The sequence below is a fragment of the Tachypleus tridentatus genome, chromosome 3 (assembly GCF_004210375.1).
Source record: "Tachypleus tridentatus isolate NWPU-2018 chromosome 3, ASM421037v1, whole genome shotgun sequence".
NCBI lineage: Eukaryota > Metazoa > Arthropoda > Merostomata > Xiphosura > Limulidae > Tachypleus > Tachypleus tridentatus.
Window position 1 is genome coordinate 8,936,341 of NC_134827.1, and position 21,271 is coordinate 8,957,611.

General features: G+C 31.8%; 1 protein-coding gene across 2 annotated transcripts in view; it reads left to right on the forward strand.

Moving 5' to 3' along the window:
- Window positions 1–20,438, forward strand: part of SMSr (Sphingomyelin synthase related) — a 34,862-nt gene extending 14,424 nt beyond the window's left edge. For both annotated transcript variants that reach the window (XM_076492801.1, XM_076492802.1), the window contains exons 4-7: window positions 1,634–1,875; window positions 7,561–7,678; window positions 9,131–9,281; window positions 13,802–20,438. In XM_076492801.1, the coding sequence (XP_076348916.1) occupies window positions 1,634–1,875; window positions 7,561–7,678; window positions 9,131–9,281; window positions 13,802–14,142 (852 nt within the window). In that variant the 3' untranslated portion in view covers window positions 14,143–20,438. The remainder of the gene's footprint in view (window positions 1–1,633; window positions 1,876–7,560; window positions 7,679–9,130; window positions 9,282–13,801) is intronic.
- Window positions 20,439–21,271: the final 833 nt, after the last annotated feature.

Genomic DNA, 21,271 nt, shown 5'->3' on the forward strand with positions numbered 1-21,271 from the left:
TCAAGAAATCTTTACTAGAAATGCATCATTAAAAGGAAAGTTATTTTACTAACTTACTTAAATACTGATGTGTTCCATCTGTATAACAAATGAACTATATTTTGAAAATTTTACTTTTTAATTAAAGGAGGTAGAAATCATATAGTCCATTGTGGTTCTATAATATGTCTATATAATGTCCCTTGACAACAAATACAATTTTTGAAACAATTATTGCTTTAAATAACAAATGTGGGTATATTTTATATATTAAAAAAGTGCAGGACAAAGACTACATAGAAATGTTTTTATTGATTTGCAAGGTTTCCAGTAGTTGTATTTTTAGGTGGAATTGTGAGAGTAAACCGAAAAGCTATTTAAAAATGGTGGAATGCAATTGAATAATAAAATCACAGGATACACAACATTGTTAATATACATTATAATGTGAGATGAGTCTCGTTAACAACATGAGTGTGAATCTTTGCTCTTATGGCATGGTGATGTGTACTCAGCAGCCAGTTAAGTACAACTTGATTTGCTCAATCTAGTTAAGATAATGCATTCAGTAAATGTCATTTGGTTCTAGAGCAGCTTTTAGCTCCAATTGAAGTGCATATATTGTTATTAAATCAAAGTACAAAGTGAAGTTAAATTATACTTACAGGACAATAAACAATTTTCTTGGTTCTTTGAGTAACACGTAATCTTTTAGAATATCTTTTAATGTTTATTTGCAATCTTTTCTTTTTTTCTCGAATAAATATTCCTTGATGCATTGGTTATTACTGTTAATGATGGAATGTTTGTTTTGTGTAGCTGTTATAGCATTTTTAGTTATTTGCTTGTAGTCAATTTTACATTCTATTGGATATAACAATTCTAATAAATATCACATTAACTATAGATGTATTTTTCATGCTCCTCTCAATTTATTCATTGTGAAAAATAGCATTTCAGATCATTCTCTTGTCTTGTACAGTTATTGAATGAATGATTTTCACAAGATGTGACAAGAAACAGTGGGATAGATGATTATAAAAAAATACACATCTAATTGAAATATCCTGTAAATTATTTATTGCAGTATTTCAAGTAGATGTCTTTTGCCTGGAAGTGGAAACCATGGTACAATGGAAGTACTTTCTGAAAATAGGGAGTTTGCTCGAAACATTGCATTAAATAAACTGCAGAAAGTTTTTTTAACTTGAATATGTCAGTTTATTCTTTATTATCATCTCACAAGTTACTGCCCATGAGAAATCTTGTTTAGTATCAGAACTTATCAACTGGGATGAAAGGTAGATTTTCTGAAATGCTTTATTTATGCTGTGTAATACTTTAAACTTTATGATTTAAATTCAGGAAGCATTAATTCATTCTGTATACTTATGTGATCATTTCTGTTTTATATTTGCACCAGGTAGTGCAAAAGCCATGTACAACCATTTTTCTTCGTCTTGCTTTGCAGAGAGTAAAGTTTGCACCATTGACGTAACATTACAGTACATAACAGAATCAGTTACATTTTTGCAAGGTTAATGACATTATAATCAGTTAATTTGACAAGGAAATACAGTGGTACATGATTTTGCATCACAATGTTTGTTTTTTCACTACACACTTATTAATTTTCTTATTTAATTCATTTCAGTTCAAGCCTGAAATATGGAAGACTATTGTTGCAATGATATATTTTTTGGCAGTGACTTGGATTACTGCCATCACTATGGTTATAGTTCATGATCGTGTGCCAGATATGAAAACCTATCCTCCTCTACCTGATATCTTTTTAGACAACATGCCTTTTATACCATGGGCTTTTGGAATGTGTGAGTTCACAGGAATTGTACTGTCTAGTATATGGATTACAATCATGATATTTCACAAGCACAGGTATTAATTACATTAGATAATCAATTTCAGTAAATAGCTAACACTTTGATTCAAGAAATAACTTCTGTGTAATATATATTTGCAGTTGTACAGAGTGTTCGGAAAGTCACTGTGCACTTGTATAATTATTAACAGACATGTTTCAATATAGAATACAGGAGGTAAATATGAATGACAATTATAAACAATGTTGAAAGTGATCCCCTTTGGCATCAATACAGACTTGGATCCTTCTTATTTTGTGTCTAAACACAGCTATCAGTTGCTGGCTTGAAATAGACTGAATGAATGCTGTTATCGCTGCTTTCAAGTCATCTAGTGTGCACGGACGATCTTGATACACTGCAGATGTTGCTGCTCCCCATAGATAAAAGTCTGGTGGATTAAGATCTGGTGAGCATGGGGGGCCACACGTCTTTAGAAATAATGCGATCTCCAAAACATTCCTTTAATAACTGCATAGATCTGTGAGATGTGTGGGCAGTAGCATCATCCTGTTTAAACCATGAGTAATTGATTTCATCACTTGTCATTTGACCGATGAAGGTGTGAAGAATCTTTGAACAGTAGCACTTGCTGTTTATTGTGTTCATAAAAAAAATAGGGCCAACAATTTGACATCTGGAAATCACAACGCATACACCAACCTTGAAATCATGTAGGGGTGTTTGTGCAAACTGTGAGGATTATTGGATTACCATAATCTTGAATTTTGTGAATTAACGTAACCCAAGAGATGGAACCATGCTTCATCGGTGAAAAAGGGGTCACATCCAACACATTGGCTGTATTCTCTTCAATAAATCGGTTAAACCATCTGCAATAGTGTATTTGTTTTTCATTATCAGTTGCTTACAGTTCTTGTACTGCCATTATTTTGTATGGGAAGAGCTTTAATTTCTTTCTGACAGCCTTATGAGCAGTTTCAAGACCAATATTGTGCATGCTGTGCTGACTTTCATAATGAATTTGATGGACTCTGCATCACACTGTCAAATATCCAACAGTTTCTCCTCCGAAAACTTTGCTGGGCTTTCACAGTGTTTGGCATCATCCACTGATCCTGTTTCCCGAAAGTTATCAACAAGGTTACGAACTGAATTGTGATGTGTAACAGGTGTATCTGGTAATTTTTCAGCAAATTGTTGTCGCACCACATCTGTGTATCTACCACCTTCTTGGAATACGTGTTTGACGAGCCATACACGTTCTTCAGTTGTTAAAACTATATTGGGATCAAAATCTGAAATATAATAAAATATGATTACAAACTGCACAGTGACTTTCCAAACACCCTGTTTTTGATGTACATCATATAATGTTAATTCTTTGAATAATAGCCAGATAAAGGTGTTAACAAGTGGCTACTCTAGCAGACAATAGTGTATTGTGTTTATTTTTGGTTGAAAACTTGTTCATGATAGTTAAAACTAAAGTCTTTGTAAATGTCTTAAGTTTCATAAGAGAGGTAATGCAATCTTACGGAAGATAAAATTAAAATACTGCTTACAAGCATTATTATGTAGGTATATAAGGCTATCCTGCTGTAATGTATGTAGTCAAACCTTTAGCTTATACATATTTTTAACCATATATGTAACTTGACTAAGCTATCTTGTTGGTCCATGGAAGTTCTCCTCCCCTTGTTGTTTTCTTCAGAAGGGCAAAATCCCTCGCCCAAAAATTATTTTTAGCTATTTTAAGGAGTAAATAACGACTAAAGATTCCTTAAGTCTTTTATCCTATTTTGAATTATCTGGTTTTATAGAAAAAAACGCAGCTGTTGAGAGTTCCCTCTTGTCTCACTTAATTCTTTTAAGTAGGATTAGAGTAAATTAATCTGTGAGGCTTTCCCTCTCTTTTTATTAGCTATATTTGTGTACCAGAAATACCAAACAAGATGTGTGCATATACCAGTTTCAATTTATTACTCATGAGGATCTCTACCAACATACTCTCAATTTGAAATTCTTTTATGGAGAATTAAAATTAATTAATCTGATATCTTTGGTGTGGTTAAATGTATCAGTTTGAAAGGGTTTGAACTCCTGAGTTCAAATCTGTAATTATTGGGTTATCCCTTAAGTAATGTCTGATTTTAGGTTCAGAAAAAGAGAAAGGATTTTAAATGCTTTTAATGTTATTTAATCAATATTGTATGTTCCATTATTATTAATTATTTCCTGTCAACAATTCACAAGTTTCTGAGTGTCACTTCTGTAAAAAGTTATTGGGGTTTGGAAGAAAATAATGTAGAGAGGATGGTTTTGACATCTTCATGTGTTCCAAGCTCTTTTCCATCAACATAGTTCTGCAAATGATAATCAGAGGGGATCAAGGTCTGGAGAATAAAGAGGATGTGGAAGTTTTTCCAAGTCTGGCTCTTCAGTCCTTGCAGATATGATCGTTGCAGTATGGGGCCGTGCATTATTCTGGTGTAACACAACACCTTTACAATTGATCAAAGCAGACCTCTTTTCTTTCAGTGCAACATTCAAGTGCTCTAACTGTTGACAGTAGAAGTCTGAAGTATTCGTTACACTGAGTGTCAGCAACTTGGAGTGGATCACACCAACAATATCCCACCAAATATGTAACAAAACTTTCCTAGTGTGGAGGTCCATTTTGGTCTGTGCTTTAGCCAGTTTACCTGCACTGAGCCATTGTCTGTGGCACTTAACATTTTTATAATATATTCATTTTTCTTCATCTCCAGTCACTATCATGTCTAAAAACAAAAGTGAGATATGTTCATGAGAGTTGCTCTGAGGTTGGCTTGTGTCTAATCATGGGGACTTATTTTCCAAGATGACTGTGAATGGTTGAAAGGGTTGAATTAAGCTTCTGTGCTTCAATTGTTGCAGCACAAGTGTGCATCAAGTGGAGCCAGCAGCAAGTCATCATTAAACTCAATAAGACAACCTGAATGTGGTGCATCATTTAAGCTGTAGTGACCTGATCTGAACTTCTGAAACCACTTTCGACATTTTCTTTCATTGAGAGACTCTGCACCATAAACACCTTGAATGTTTTGTGTAGTTTCTGCTGCACTATTGTCTTTTTTAAACTCCTAAAGCATTATATGCCTAATGTGCTCCTCAGACACATCAATCTTCACAAGAGTTAACTTGATCAATGATTTGAAAAAGTAGAGTTGGGTTAGTTTGTTTTATTTGTCTGAACATTTTTATACACATCCTACTACACATTTGTCATTAAAGCCTTCTACAAAGATAGAAATGATGATGTACTTTCTATATTAAATTTTTGGACATTACTTATGGGATGACCTGATAGATCTCAAATCACACAAGATCTGATAGTTATGAGATAAAAGTTTGAATACTTTGAAAAAAAAACAACTGAACCATTCTATGCACTACTGTTCTGCAGCTAAAGATGCTATTAACAATGACTATAATCTAAACTTCCAGAAAAAAATATGAAGCTAAAAACTGAGCAATTAATATTTGTCTGATATTCTTAAAAAGCTGTAGTCTGTCTGCTCATAGAAGTTTAAAGAAAAATGTCATTGACAACCACTCAAAACTTAGTCATCATTTAAAATTTTCATTAACATATTTCTGAAAATTTCAACATTTGTCTGCTTCAGTTTCAATCATAAATTAGTTTCTACAAATAAGCAATAGCATACTGAAAACACTTTCAGAAATCTTACTAACTTTGAAACTTATCCCACCAATACAAATGATGCAGCAGATGAGAGACTCAGAAGAAATTGTGAATAGTGATATTGATAAGTGAGATTACCAACATTTTTACAATGGCTAATGGGATCTTTCACGGATAAAAAGTAGTTTTCAGCTGTGCTCATGTGAATGCCTGCTAATGGCTCAGTGGTAATTTCAAAGGTGTATAATGATAAAAACTGCATTTCAATAACCATGGTTTGCATGGCACAGATAGCCCATTGTATAGCTTTGCATTTAATAACAAGTGAAATCTTGTATAAGTGTCTTACCTGTATTCTAGGAACCTTTTTACCTTCAGGATTAAAAGTTTTATTCCTACAGTCATTTATTGTGACCTAAATTTTATATCTATGCCCTATGTTCATTTGTATTTTTAAATAGTAGTTTATTGTCCATAGAAAGGAAAATTGCAGTATTTTCTTTCCTTTATTTTGTTACATTCTACTGTTTAATTCACTTGTGTGTGTATTATTAATTTAATTTATCTGGATTTTACTGTGTTGTTAATTTATGTATACACATTATTCATAATGTAATGTATAACATATTGCATATTTTTCTCTGGTGTTTCATTGGTAAATTTGTGGATTTCCAGTGCTGAAATTTGAGATTTAACAGGTTTCCTGTGGTTTACAGAGCTTATTTGACTCAAAGATCTAGCTTTGAGCTAAAAACAGTCATTTCTTTGTTCTGCTATTGCCATTTAAATTAGTTTTATTGTTTAGTTTTTGTAACTTTTAAACACTACCTAATAAAGGGCCTTGATGTGAAACATTGTCATAATTTCAAAATCATTTTAACATTTTCATTTGATGAAGAACCTGCTTTTATAAAATAAAGTTGAGACAGCTTGAATGAGTAATGAAAGAAACTAAACTTATCAAAAGTACAACATTACAACAAACTTTTGTCATCAGATACCTGATGATAACAAAACTTGTTGAAATAGCTGTATGTTTGCTGATAATTTCTTCCATTATCCATTCAGCCATCTTCAAACTTTATATTATGATGTAACTAGAAAAGACTTGGATAGGAAGTAACAGAATAAACATTTCCTGGCACTGAAAGGATTTGATTTGATACTATATTTTGATCATGATTATGCCTAATAGTCTTAAAAACAAACAAAAATAATTTATTAACTTAAAGTAACTTTCCTACAAGTTTAATAATGCTCTTACATATGTTGTGGTTGTTTATATTTCCAATTTCCCTGAACTTCTCGGGGAAGTATGTTTACTTCACATCAATTCTAGAACTCTTATTATCAGTGATACAATAATTTAAATATATAAAATTGAGTGCATAATGAAATTATGGCTTTTCTCTAGATTGAAAATAAAAACAAAGTTTATAAAATATTAATCAATAAATGTAGAAAAAGTATTTGGAGTTCTGATAATTAGCTAATTCAAATCTTAGGCTTAATTGCAAATATTCAATGCAGAACTAGAGTTACTTTCATTTTTTTTCAATTTTTAATGTTTCCTTTGTACATATGTGTCAGCTTACAACATGTATTTTTTCTACTTATTTGAAAATATTAATGCTTAATGTTTCTGTGAAATTACGGCATTAATTCAGCAATTAAGAATGCCGAGTATCGTAAGTTATAGGTTATGTTTGAAGTCTGACAGATTTGATGGTACAGTCACATTTACAAAAACCTTTGTGGTACATTTGGATTGAGTGAAAGTAATCCCACTTTTTTAATAAAGTATTTTTATTAATATATTTGGAGGGGGGAATACAAAATAATATTAAACTAGTTTGTTTTAAAGGTAAAACGTTTAGTATTGGAACTTTATATAAAAGCATTTGGTTTTCTTAGAAACATGCTTAACTAAAATAGTTTTGTAAGTTAAAATTTATTCATATGAGGAGTTAAAGAGAAAATGGACATATGATAATGTTTCTGTTTGCAAAAATGTTATTGTGGTTAAGTTATTGTGTTTATTGTATTTGACAGGTTTATTTTATTAAGAAGAATGTTCTCGTTGTTTGGTTCTGTGTTTCTCTTGAGGTGTATAACTATGCTGATTACCTCTCTGTCAGTGCCTGGAACACATTTAGACTGTCAAAGGAGGGTAAGTTCAGCACCTCTATTTAAAGGAAAGTGCAGGTTTTGGAATAGAAGTGTATGCCTTTAATTAATGTGACACTTAGGTTTGAAATTATAACAAGTATTTAGAAAGTAAACTGAATGTATATAGGGTCAGTTCAATGGACCAGCCCTGTATTGGAGATAGAATGTTGACAAATGTAATTATGTAATTACATGTATTTTTTAGTAAAATGTACAAGTCTGTTGTACACAAATTATTTGTGGTATCGGAGTATTTTTTACTGAAGATGTGTTTGTGAGTTTATGATATTAATGTTACCCACACTTTGACAAGTTGGAGTGAAGGCAATGTTCTTGTAAAGAATGATTCTTCTGACCATTTTAATGTACATGTGGCATTTATATAATCTCTAGGATCACTGAAATGTATATGCATAGTTATTTCTTGTTTTTTCCTCAGTATCTTCATATATTGTTTTGATATTTACTTTTTCTTTCTACAAACAATTACTAAATCAGCATTGTAGGGTAAAATGAATATTTGACAACTCTGACCACCAGTACATTATATCATGTCAAATATAACTAGGTAAAAGATCATGGTGTGTACAGCTTGACTCCCACCAATGCAAGTAGGGTTAAAAAATAAAGTAGAAATCAGTGTTTCAATTCCAGTTGCTAGGAAATGACAGTTTGAAGTTGACAATCTTTTTTTTTTCAGTAGTTGAAAAGTAATTGTAAGGTCTGAATTTTGGTTCATATTTAACATATTAAGCTAAGAATTATTAAATCTAAAAGTTTATATGTTAAAAGTAATACTAAAAAAGAGATGCATCTTTACCTTGTGTGTGTAAAGAGAGTAATTATTTCCTAAATATTGAAACTTGTATTGATTACATAGCTTAATTATGTTTATAAAATAAAACATAGCATCTACCATTATTGAAACTTAAAGTAATAAATTAATTTTTTCTTGCACATGCCCAGAGTTGAACTAATATGAAAGTACTGTGTATACAGCCAGTTACCTTAATGATTAACTTTAATAATTGAAATCAATTAGTAGTATATAAAGTATCTTTTTCAGTTGCAAAATTGTACTGTAAAGCTTACATTACTACTACAGTGTCTTTAACAAATGAGCAAACATTACGTTTTAAAGGATCATACAGTATAAATGTTGCCATTGAAGTGAGAAGAAAATTCTTAAACACAATCATTCTGAGATGTCAAAACAGAAGATTCTGAATTTTTATTACAATGAAAAGTATTTCATCTTAACATTATACTTTTTATCAGCACTAATTGTAAAGTTATTTTCATTATTTTCTTTAAATTATACTCACCTGTTATAAGAAGACTTGCAATTCATTCATTTCCTCTATAGTGTTTTAAGTGTAAGTCTTTCTGATGAAATATTACACTTTTGTAACATTTTGTTTCATATGTTTTATAAAAATTTGTTTTAATAAAGCTTCATGGTAACTGGAGCCAGAAACTACATGAAGCCTTCATGATTTGGGAAGGTGTAGGGATGTCTATTAAAGGCGTAAGGACATGTGGAGATTACATGTTTAGTGGACATACTGCTGTATTAACACTTCTAAATTTTTTTATCACAGAATGTAAGTAGCTCATGTAAAATAAGTGTGTTAAAAGTGCTTGAAAAACTTTATTCAGAAGTTAAATATTTCTTCATTCCAGTAAAAGTTGAAATAAGATTTTTTAATTTTTATTTATTCTTTCAGCAGCTTGTACATGCTGTTTTAATAATATAATAATAATAAAAAAAAATGTACTGGCTGGTTCACATTTATATTTAGCTCAGTGTATTTCATAGTTACTGATAGCCCTTAACTAAAATTTAATAACCAGTAGTCATAAAATGTTCTGTGCTACTGCATTGATTTCATGAAATAAATGTAACAAGTACTGCAATAGCTTATAAAGCTTAAATTTATAAACCTGAAATTTTTTTAAAACATTTTAACATTTTTAATTTATCATGTTTGAAGGTAAGTGGTTGTAGTTTTGTTCACATGTAGTTGATGTTATGTTCTGTGTTAATTTAATACACTGAGTTTTTTAACTGCATTTAACATAACATTTATTAGTCTGTATCTTCAAAAATTAACATTTTCTATATCAGGGGTTCCCAATCTTTTGACACTCGTGACCCCTTACCTAAAAGTTTGAAACCCATGTGACCCCCTACTTAGGGCTTACTATCAGCAGCTTAATTTTTCTTTTATTTTCTGTGAAGGAGAGGGAAAGAAACATCTAAAAAAAATATTTAAAAATTCTGTAATTATTTATTAGCAAATTAAATCACATTGGTCCAACCTGAATTCACAAAAAGAACATATATTTCGTAAAATAATATTAACATAGGTTTGAACAGCTATCCAACCCAGCTAGTGAGATGCCTGATGTTGCATTTCAGCAGCAAGCTTTGAAATTCGTGTCCGAGCGTTTGTTAGAGCCAGTCTCATGTCATCCCCAACATCTAATCTGTTCCTATTCTTTGCTTTTATATTGACAAGAGTGGAAAATCCTGCCTCACACAAGTAGATAGAAGCAAATGGAACAAAGACACATAAAGCTATCATGCTGACTTTGGAGTATGACTGACACATAGCGCACCAGAACTGAGTCACGGATTTCACCTTGAAGAGATAACGAGCTGAAGAGTCGTTCCTTAGATCCAGAAATTCATCTTGGATATCATCTGGGATGCTGGATACATCAAGTACAGTACAAAATGGGTTCCTTACCAGGGCCTCCTGTTCCTGTGATAGCTCAGGGAAGTAACGCTCAACTTCCTTTTCTAGAGACTGAAGATGTTCGGTAATCTCATCCTTGAGGAACTGATCCAGTTGGATCTGAGACTGATCCGTCACTCCACAAAGTGTTTCAAACATAGCGATGTTTCTAAGATTGGTTTCCCGACACCAGTTTTGCAGTTTGGAAACAAAGGCCTGAAGACCATCTTGAAAAAGGAGAACATGTGTTTCCCTTCCTTGAAGCTTCAAATTGAGCTTGTTCAGCTAGTCAAAAATGTCGGCTAGGTACGCAACCCTTTTATTCCATGCTTCATCTTCAAAGTAAGCTACAAGATCTTTCCTTTCTTGAGTCTCCAGGAATAGCTTTATTTCATCTTTCATTTCAAAGACACGATTAATAACATTTCCTTTCGACAACCAACGTACTGCTGTGTAGAAGAGAAGGACTTTGTGGTCAGCATTCATGTCTTTGCATAGTTCTTTGAATAGGCAAGTGTTGAGTGCTTGAGTCTTCACATAATTTACAATTTTGATTACGGATTCAAGCACTTCCTGCAGAGAGGCAGGGAGTCTTACTGGCGAGAGAGCATATCGGTGAATCATGCAGTGGATGCCCTTTGCTTGAGGTGCTAGCTTCTTCACTCTCGACTGGAATCCTGATTTCGATCCCAGCATAGCCGGTGCCTCATCCGTACAAACCCCACACACGTTTTCCCATTGAAGATCTTTGTCTTGAAAAAAAGTTAACTTTTTCCATGACATCATCAGCTTTTGTTGTGGTTTCAAGTGCACTGCAGAATAAGAATTCGTCTTCGATGTCACCTGAATTAATGTATCTCACAAAGACAAGGAACTGAGAACATGAACTTGCATCTGTTGACTCGTCGAGCTGAAAGGAGAACAAAGGGGAACCCTTGATTTCAGTCAAAACCTGTTCCTTCACATCCATAGACATTTTAGAAATGGCGCCTCTGTGTAGTATTATTTGACAGGGATACTTGCTGCATCTTCTTTGCACTGGCTTCTCCAAGAATAAGATTTACTGCTTTCATCATGCAGGGTTTAAGAAGTGTTTCTCCAATCATGTGAGGCTTTTTTTGTTTAGCAATATCGAATGCAATCTCATATGAAGCTTCCACTATGGCTGCACTCTGCTGCTGAAACGACCCACTTCTATCGATTCTTTGGCTTTTAAGACACCGTTCATGCCGTTTGAAGAAATCCAAACCCTTCTTTGCGTGTTCTGGATGTTTCATCTCGAGATGACGCTTGAGTTTTGATGATTTCATTGACTCTGCACTCAGGACAGCATGGCACAAAACACACTGTGGTTTCTCGATGCTGTCGTTGGCGAGCACAGTGGTGAAGCCAATGTTGAGGTAGCATTCTGAGTATCTGTGCTGTTTAGCCATGGACACAACTCACCTCTACTGCTTACTTATCTCCTTGTTAAAATAAAATAAAAATGTTGAATAATGAATGCATTGGCAACTGTAGATCTTACACTGACTACTTGTGGGGGGTGCAGGTAGAATAATGATGGTGTAAGTATTGGGAGGGAAGGGAGCGTGGCCAGTCGCGCGATTCGTCATCCACCAATCAGCAACGGACATGTGACTCACGTGTCGACAGCGAGCACACACACACTTAATCACAGCTAAACACAAGCACACATACATGCGTGTGCACTCACGTACTCGCTACTCACTAGTACACACATACATACAGTTGCAGACACATACACATTCACTCACAGGCACGCATACATACACCTATAATATCACCTAATGACATTGAACTAATGTAGCACACGTTTTGCTTTGCACTGAAACAAAAAAAAAAAGTAAGAGCATGAAAATGTAATTGATGAAATAAAATTAATGTTATCCCAAGCTACTTCTAATAAGGCTACGCGACTCCCCTGCCAAGGCTTCGTGACCCCCTTGGGGTCGCGACCCACCGGTTGGGAACCCCTGTTCTATATTATTTATCTCATTTGGGTGTATCCCCATGTGTGTCAGCAGTACATTTCGTGGATTACGATGCTAAAATCCAGGATTTGATTCCCCATGATAGACTGTATGAAGATAGTCCATTGTGTAGTTTTGTGCTAAAAACCAAATGACAACCAATTACTCAGCTGCTTGCCATTCTATCTCTGTGCTATGATAGATAAAATATTTAAATATGTATAGAAGTCCATTTTATTTGACTGATTATTGCAAGTGAACTGGAAATAAAATCAAGTGGCTAAGCACAAATGGTATTAAATGCACTTTCTGTTAAATTTTCAAGTATATGAAAGTTGTATATTTTGTGTTTTTACTAAAAGCAAAAAAAAAAAACCTTTAAGTTGCAAATTTGTTTTCATACCACACACTTCTCTTTGGGTTTACATATTGAGGAATTTGATATTTTTTACTACAAGAAAATTTGATATAAATCCTTAAAAAACCTAGAAAAAACAAATGTATGCGATCATTTTCTGTGTGTAAAATGTATAAATCTACATAGGTGGTATTTTGTACAATTTGTTTATAGTGTGACTGTTGGTTTGCTAGAGACCCTTAAGCCAACTTAGTCATAAATACACAATTTTTTTTTTTATGGGTAGCTTTAAAAAAACAAGTTTTGTATGGTTTCATTTGGTGATTATATGCTTGAAATAGTATCTAAAAAGTAAAGTATGGTTTTTCCTGGTTTTTTTTGTTTGAGATTTTTAGGTAGTGTTATACTTGCTAATGTTTCCTGTACTTTCTTCATTATTGTATATTTTTTACCATTTCAATTTAAATGAAAATTTTTGTGAAACAACTGCTTTTTTATGCATTTGTGGAAATGTGCCTGGATCATTTATTGTAAGTTTTGCAAGTAACGTTGTTTCATTTGCATCCTTATGAAAACATTTCTTTCTGAAAAACATTAATTTTGCTTAGATTTTAGAGCCAGTCTAAAAATATCTTTTAGAAAATCTATAAAATAATAATAAAGCATCTACAAGCACTTTAACTTAACTGGTAAATTGTTTAGTTTTTTTCTGTTGTACAGGTTTGTTTTCAAGAACAGATTATCAGTTGTGTCATATACGTGTTAAATTTTGCATCCTATTGGTACACTGGTATGTCTGCAGTATTACAACTCTAGAAATTGTTTCAGTAACCTCTGGTGGGTAGAGCACACAGTCTATTGTGTAGCTTTGTGCTTAATTACAAGCAAACAAATTGAATTTTATGTAATTTTTTTTATGATTTACTTCTGTTGTTGAGGTTTACATTTAATTGGGTTTTTTTTTCAGTTATGTATGTCTTCTGAGACTGGTGCTTCTCTGTTGATAATGTAATATTTTTTGTTTCTCTTTACAGATTCTCCCCGAACATTGTATTTTTTGCACACCACCACGTGGGTTCTTAACTTGTTTGGTATATTCTTTATTCTTGCTGCTCATGAGCATTATTCTATTGATGTGTTTGTAGCATTTTATATTACAACTCGTTTGTTCCTGTACTACCACACCTTGGCAAATAATAGGGCTTTGATGCAGGATGATGGAAGACGGGCTAGAATATGGTTCCCGCTCTTTACGTTCTTTGAAGATGGTGTAGATGGTATTGTACCCAATGAATATGAATGGCCATTTAAGTTTCCAGAAAATTTAAGAATTAGCATTTGGCCAAATAAACGCAAATATTCCAAAACATTTTGAAGTGTGATAATTCAGTGTTTGTATGTCTGTGTGGGTTAACTTAAGTTTGGAAAAGTTATATTATAGTTTTGTATATGGATTCTCCATAATTGAAGGTAATGGAGTTTTTCAAAAGTTGTACACACTACTTTTTTTTGTGTGTAATATTTTGAATATCCATTGGTAACTTTTGCATAATAAAAACAGTACATCTTTGTTTTATCTGGTACACTTGGCCAGTTAATGTTACCCTTTTCCTGCTGATTGCACATTATGCAGGTTATTTATAGCTACCAGTACAGAGTTTCTCTCTTAACACTCAATACACACACATTTTAAAAAGCTGACTTGTGAAATATGAACTGCAGTTATGCCAGTTATGTTCCTGTATAAAATTAAAAATTTTTAGTTCAGTTAAAACTGTTGTTATATTTCAATTAAGACACTAGAATAAATATTTGTGAAATTATGAAAAGGAAAAAAGCTGTGAACAATTCCCCAAATAAACTATTAGAATTTTGAAGTAGATTTTGGAATAAAATATTGCATTTTCAAATGCATATCCTAACTGTTAATTTAATTTGAACTTCTAAACTAGTTTACAGCTTACACCTCAGTATTATTGTACAGTTCTTATTGCAGGTTAAAAACAGACAAGGAACTTTATGGTTGGAGTTAGCTGAATTCTTAATTTGTGTCATCAGCATGTTTAATGGTAGATGCAACATTGTATAAACATAATGCAGACCTATGTTTTTTATCCTTCACTAAACAAAAATATAAATATTTTTATTGTGTGACTAATTCCTTTGGGCCATCTTTTATTAAATTATTGCCCTCTAACAGTATATTAGGCTTACAAACTAATCATTAAGTTCATTTTAAATAGATTAATAAAATAAAATTAAAAACAAAATAGATGTATTTTGAGTAACTTTTGGCTGAATATATATATATATAAAAGTGAATTTTTTTTTTTTTTAATCACATAATAAAATTCTGCTTACACTGCAAAATATTTGCTTATCTTTTATAGATTGAGTTATGCAATTTCTCAAGACTTAAAGGAATAATTGCTTTATCTGGACTTTTATTGGAAGTTTTATGTGAAGAAAATAATGAAGTTAAATTCACTTCAAATATTGTAAATGCTTATTTCAACTTGAAGTTATCTTTTAGAAAAGACAAAGGTAGTTATTATGGCTTAGGCAATATTATAAAATGTTTTCCAAAGCATAAATCTGAACATTTTTTTGTTATTCACCATAATTTGCATAGACATAACTGTTATTCAACAATTTAATGTATACCTTATTCTGATGAAAGATTTAAGACTCATTGAAGATAACAGTATGAGGTTGCTGAAACAGTGCCTACTGATTAAATACTTGTGAATTCAAGTAACGTCTATAAATTAGTATTAAGCTCAGTATAGTGACACAACTGAGTTCTGGGGTGCATTTGGAATTAAAAAGGCCTGCAGAAATTATTTTTTAAATTGGTCCTCCAGTGAGATCAGAGGAGAGGTATTCTTAAAAAACAAAACAAAAAGAGTGGAGTTCTGTGCTTAACATTGTGAGTTCAATGAAGGTGCACAAATTTTTATAAATCATAGTTTGTTACATTTATGCCTTAGTATTGTCTACAGGACCACAAAAGCACATCAACTGAAACTGTTTTATATATACACACACACACACACACACACACACACACACACACACACACACACACTCTCTCTCTCTCTCTCTCTCTCTCTCTCTCTCTCTTTAAAAGAGTAACCTACTTATCTGCACTGTAAGAAATTTTGCAGCTGATGAAGTTCTATTTAAATAACACTGAAATAAATTACTTTTTCCTTTTTTGGATGGACTACTGGCCCATAGGGAATATTTCTGGTGGCCCAATCTGCCCCTGAATGAATTATGTAATTTGTTGACAGTAGTTCTGCTGAGGATTAGATTTACCAGCATGCACTTTGCTATTTAATCTTTCCAAAACCAACAATCTGTTGCATAGTTGTAATTAAAAATGGTGAACTTGTTAAAATAATGTGCATATCATTTTAAAATATCTTCTACCATGGATTTTGCCAAAGACCAGTTTTTTTTACCTGTATATGTTAGTCCTTGAAAGTTAGTTTTGAGTGTTATATGTGTAATTTGATCAGTTTAACAAATACCAATATGAAGTCTAGTCTGTCTTTTCTTATTTTATTTTATATAGTTGGAAACAATGAATCTGTTATCTTGCTAGTTGAATCTAAAACATCTCAAAGCTGCAACAGATTGTCATGACATACATACCTCATACACTGGATTAACTTGAGTTTCTTGCATGATCTTCATGTTTTATAACATATTTTTCTTAGCTTTTATTCATAGTTTTTCAAAATGTTATCATCAATGTTAAAAAGCAAACAAACTAGTGAATGCGACTACTGTAGTTATTAAAAAAAAAACTTGCACAAACCTATTTTTACTGTGGTGTATGATACCTTGTTAATGTGTTCTATTGTCTCTGTATTGTCATTTATTGACCTACAATCCAGCTAATACATCTCATGTAATGTTTTATATATTTGCAACCAAATGTTAATGAGGAAAGCAATAAAGCTTACCTACCTGTCTGTAAATATTCCTGGAAATACTTGGTTTTACAGCATTACAAGAACAACTGTAGTGGTTTACAAAATAAACTGAAGAGATCAAATAATAACCTGTTGTTTCTTTATATAGTTTATTATTGAATAAAATACATGATTATTCCTATTTGCATTTGATTGATGTATGATTTTTTCCTTGGCAGCTGTGATTTTTCATTTTGTAACATACTGTTTATTCAAAAAGTATAGAACTACATTTTTATTTTGACAGAGATCATGAACCTGATATTATAGAAGGAAAACATTGAACGTTTTTGTTGAAATACTTGAATAAAAGTATTTTTTATTTGTATTTGGAATTTTTAACAAGCAATTTATTGCTCAGTAGCAGAAAGTTTTACTTTTGGTAGATAGGTTCTCATCGAATCTAGTAATTTAGAAGCTTGAGAGTGGGCATGATCTAAGGATCATTTTGCTTTGCTGTTTTCTTTGAGTTCAGAAGTTAATGTATTTCTATCTTATCAAAGTGGACCACCCATATTCCATTCTTAATGTATTTTGCCATCATTTTAAGTATTTGTCCTGCCTGTAATATACTAAATCATCACTTAAAAAACAAAAAAACATCATCATTCTTCATCCATTATTTGATTGTGGATTGTTCTCCTCTTCATGCTGTCATCCTCATTCCAGTGTAAGACACTGGATACATTTTTAAGTTTACTGCTCTTGTAAACCATTTTTTTCTGTGGGTACCTGATTGCACCTCCTCCACCTACACTTTCTTTTATTTCTCTTATAGCAAACATTTTGACCAGTTGGTAAATAGTTGTGATCATATCCACTTCTGTTACACTTGTGACATCTAGGACATTTTGGTACTTTAAATTTGTAAGTTATCTTTGAATCCAACCTAATTTTCATCTTGAGAAGAACAGATACTCTGATTCAGGCTTGTTTTCTTGGCAATTTCTTGCAGATTTCATGGGAATTTTGCAGGTGGTGAGTAGGTAATGTACAACAAAAATGTTATGGCCATAGTCTAAGTTAGAGTAAAAAATTACCCAACTTTACTGATAAAAACCAATCACAATTCCTCTGAATGTTATCCAGTTATAGATTGGTATAAACCTCTGGAATATTCATAATATATATTCCCATTCACTTTCAAAAACAAAGACTGAATGCTGCATATGGTTCTTAGAAAGTGCTCTACCATTTCTGCTGCCATTGAGTCAAAGACTGCTTGTTAAATTACAAAATAAATGTTTTTGTTGATCTTCAAGTATATTTAAAAAATTACCATCTAGCCTATTACCAGTATATAAAAAAAAAGCTTTATTGCTATTTTTTTTTGGCACTCACTGAATTCTGAGTTTAATGTTTGTAAAATAAAGCATTTTCTACTAGTGAACCATTTTTGTTATGTTAACAAGTTGTATTCCAAGATAAGCCACAAAATGATGCTTCAGTGTAATTTATAAAATTGTCAGGTGGCCAGCTCTGCATATCAAGTTTGTTAATGTGGTAAGTGGTCTATCAAAGCAAGAGACCTGTGATTTTATATTTCTATAAATGTGTGATTCATATGCATGTGCCTTTAAGATTTGATTTTGATAGGAGTGTTATTTTTTTCTATATGAAATTGTGGGTAATTAAAAAATTTCGTATGAGTGTAAAAATTTTAAAGTTTATTGAATACAGGTTACAGTAATGAGCAATTTGTGAATGAGAATAATATGTATGGAAGTTTAATTGTATTATTACTAAATTAAAAGTCTATTATAATCTCTTGAATGTTTTCCATAAGTTTTACAGGAACATAAGATTAGTCTGATTTAAAGGATAGCTGTTTTTGTAGATAACAGGATTTCTTTTCTAACTTTTAGTAACAAGTTGAGTATGTGCCTTTATTTCATACAGTATTCATTATTCAAACTACTGTTATGATAATGTTGGAGTTGAGTCAAAGAAATATATTGGGTAAGTTTTATGCAAAATATAACTTAAGGTGTCTAGATTTTTGAGAACTATGTTTTTCTGTCACATAAGTTTAAAAAAAAAAACTTTATAAATGTTTAAAAGGCCCGGCTTGGCCAAGTGGATAAGGCACTCGACTCGTAATCTGAAGGCTGTGGGTTCAAATCCCCATCACACCAAACATGCTTGCCCTTTCAGCTGTGGGGGCATTATAAGTGATGGTAAATCCCACTATTCGTTTGTAAAAAAATAGCCTAAGAGTTGGAAGTGGGTGGTGGTGACGGCTAGCCAGATAGCCCTTGTGTAGCTTTGTGCAAAATTTAAACCAAACCAAAATATCAAAAATCTTTGGTTTAGTTTCAACAACTTAATTTTATTATTTTAAATGAGCATTTTGAAATACTATTGAAACAACCTTTTAAATGGAAGGCAGAAACAACATGTAATATTCCTCTGTCTTGACAAAATTAATAGAGGTTTTTTGTTAATAAAATTGTTAATTTGTATTTGGCAGACAAAATGTGGTGCTCCATACCACAGGAAGTGAGGTGAGAGACTTGATCTGACTAAGTATTAGCTACCCTAGTTTGAAGTATTAGATGTGAAAATATGCTTAACTATGTGAAAGGTTCTGTTTTTGCATCCCCAAGAGCATGTGATCCTGCCAAGAAATGTTAATATTGCATTTAGCATTGGAAATGTTTAAAAACTATTCAGTACCATATTCAGCTGTTAGTTATCCCATAGAAAGAAGGGAAAAAAAGCATGTTTGTAAGTTAGTGTGACATGCTCATGTCTGTCTTCTTGCATTTAAACATGATGAAAAATTAGGTAGAATAGTAATTTAACTTCAGTTTAATAAACTTATTTAAAAAGTAATGAAAAGTAATATCTTCAGAATTTCAGGCTGTGCATGTGTGTGTTTGTGAAGAAAAGTAGTTTTTGTTTGTACAATTTGACAAACTTTACATCTTTAGATATCTGTTAAAACTAGTACATTTTATAAACAGTTTAGGTATTTTACATATTAAAAGCTGTGCTGGCTGTCACTCCCTTTATTCAATGTACAATACATTATTGAAGCATTAATCTTGTAAAAACAAAATATTTTGGAATTTGAAATGCTCTGGGCCTTATACTTCAGAGCTTAATCTCTCTAAACTTGAGCAATGACTTTTATATATGAGAGTTATAATAGAAAGCACAAATTTGGATGCTTATTAAATATTTCATCGGTTTTGAGTGTATGAAGACAAAAATACATGCATAAGTGTTTTAATTCAATAAATTTTGCTTCTTTTCATTTTCTCATAAGTTAACTTTTGGTGATATATGCACAATAAAATTAAAACAAAAATAGGATTTTTCTGAAATTATCAGATATTGATATCTTGAACATTTGTATCAATGGAAATAACAGTATTTCACCTTATATAAATTCTTACTCAGTTACTGATGTGTAGATTTTTTAATAATGTTAAAATTTTTGTTACTGAGTTTATTTAAAATTTGAAAATTTAGGACAGATTATCAATACATCTAGGAAATTTGTTTCACTTTTATTTTTCTTGGTAAATTGTCTGCAAATGAGAAGGCTTTCTTATGTGATTTTTTGCTGCATACTTTATAAATGTAACAAAAAATGCTTCTTCTGTACAAATTTGAAGCAAATAATCTTTTGTAATACAAATTTGAGTATTAATAAAACTGTTTATATAATTTTTGACATTAATATTAAAGACTTCTTTGCTCAATATCTGGTGATTTGTTATCTGCAAATTACCATTAATATTAAAGACTTCTTTGCTCAATATCTGGTGATTTGTTATCTGCAAATTACCATGACATTGTGAAGTCATCCCTAATCAACACTCATCTCAGACTCTCCATAGATGTTTGGCAGAAAGCACACACGTTTCCTTTTGGCATTTGTTGTATTAACCCTGTTTTTGAAAAATATGTTCAAACCATACACCTTTGGCAAAGACAAGTTTGCATGTACCTAAAATGGTTTTCTTGATGGGAAATATCAGTGAGATTAAAACCTACTTCATTTCAGAAAAACAACAAGTTCACAAGATAGATTCACTCTTAAAATTCATATTCATATAACTTGTGTAAAGAAATAATTTTTGATGGTCAAAATCCAAAGTGTTCAAAGATATTACCCATTTTTGATCTTCTACAGTGCATGCACACACACACACACACACACACACACACACATTCTCAAAATATATCTATTATGGTTCTTTTTGTATATTGTATAAAGATATTTTTGTGTGTAAAATACATCATTCCAGTAAATCTGTAAGAATAAAGCCTGAAAGAAGTTGGGAAAAGTTTGTAAGATACAGTTCACATATTGAGTACACTACACAAACCCAACTTGAAATAAAATCATTGGTCTCAGTCAAGAAGTAAATATATTTATTTTTTTTTATACATGGCATACACAAACTATAATCAGTTACACCAGTATTTTTTTTTATCTCAAGATTAATTATAACAAATATCACAATGACCATAAGGTAATATTTGTATAAATACATTGCAATTAAATAT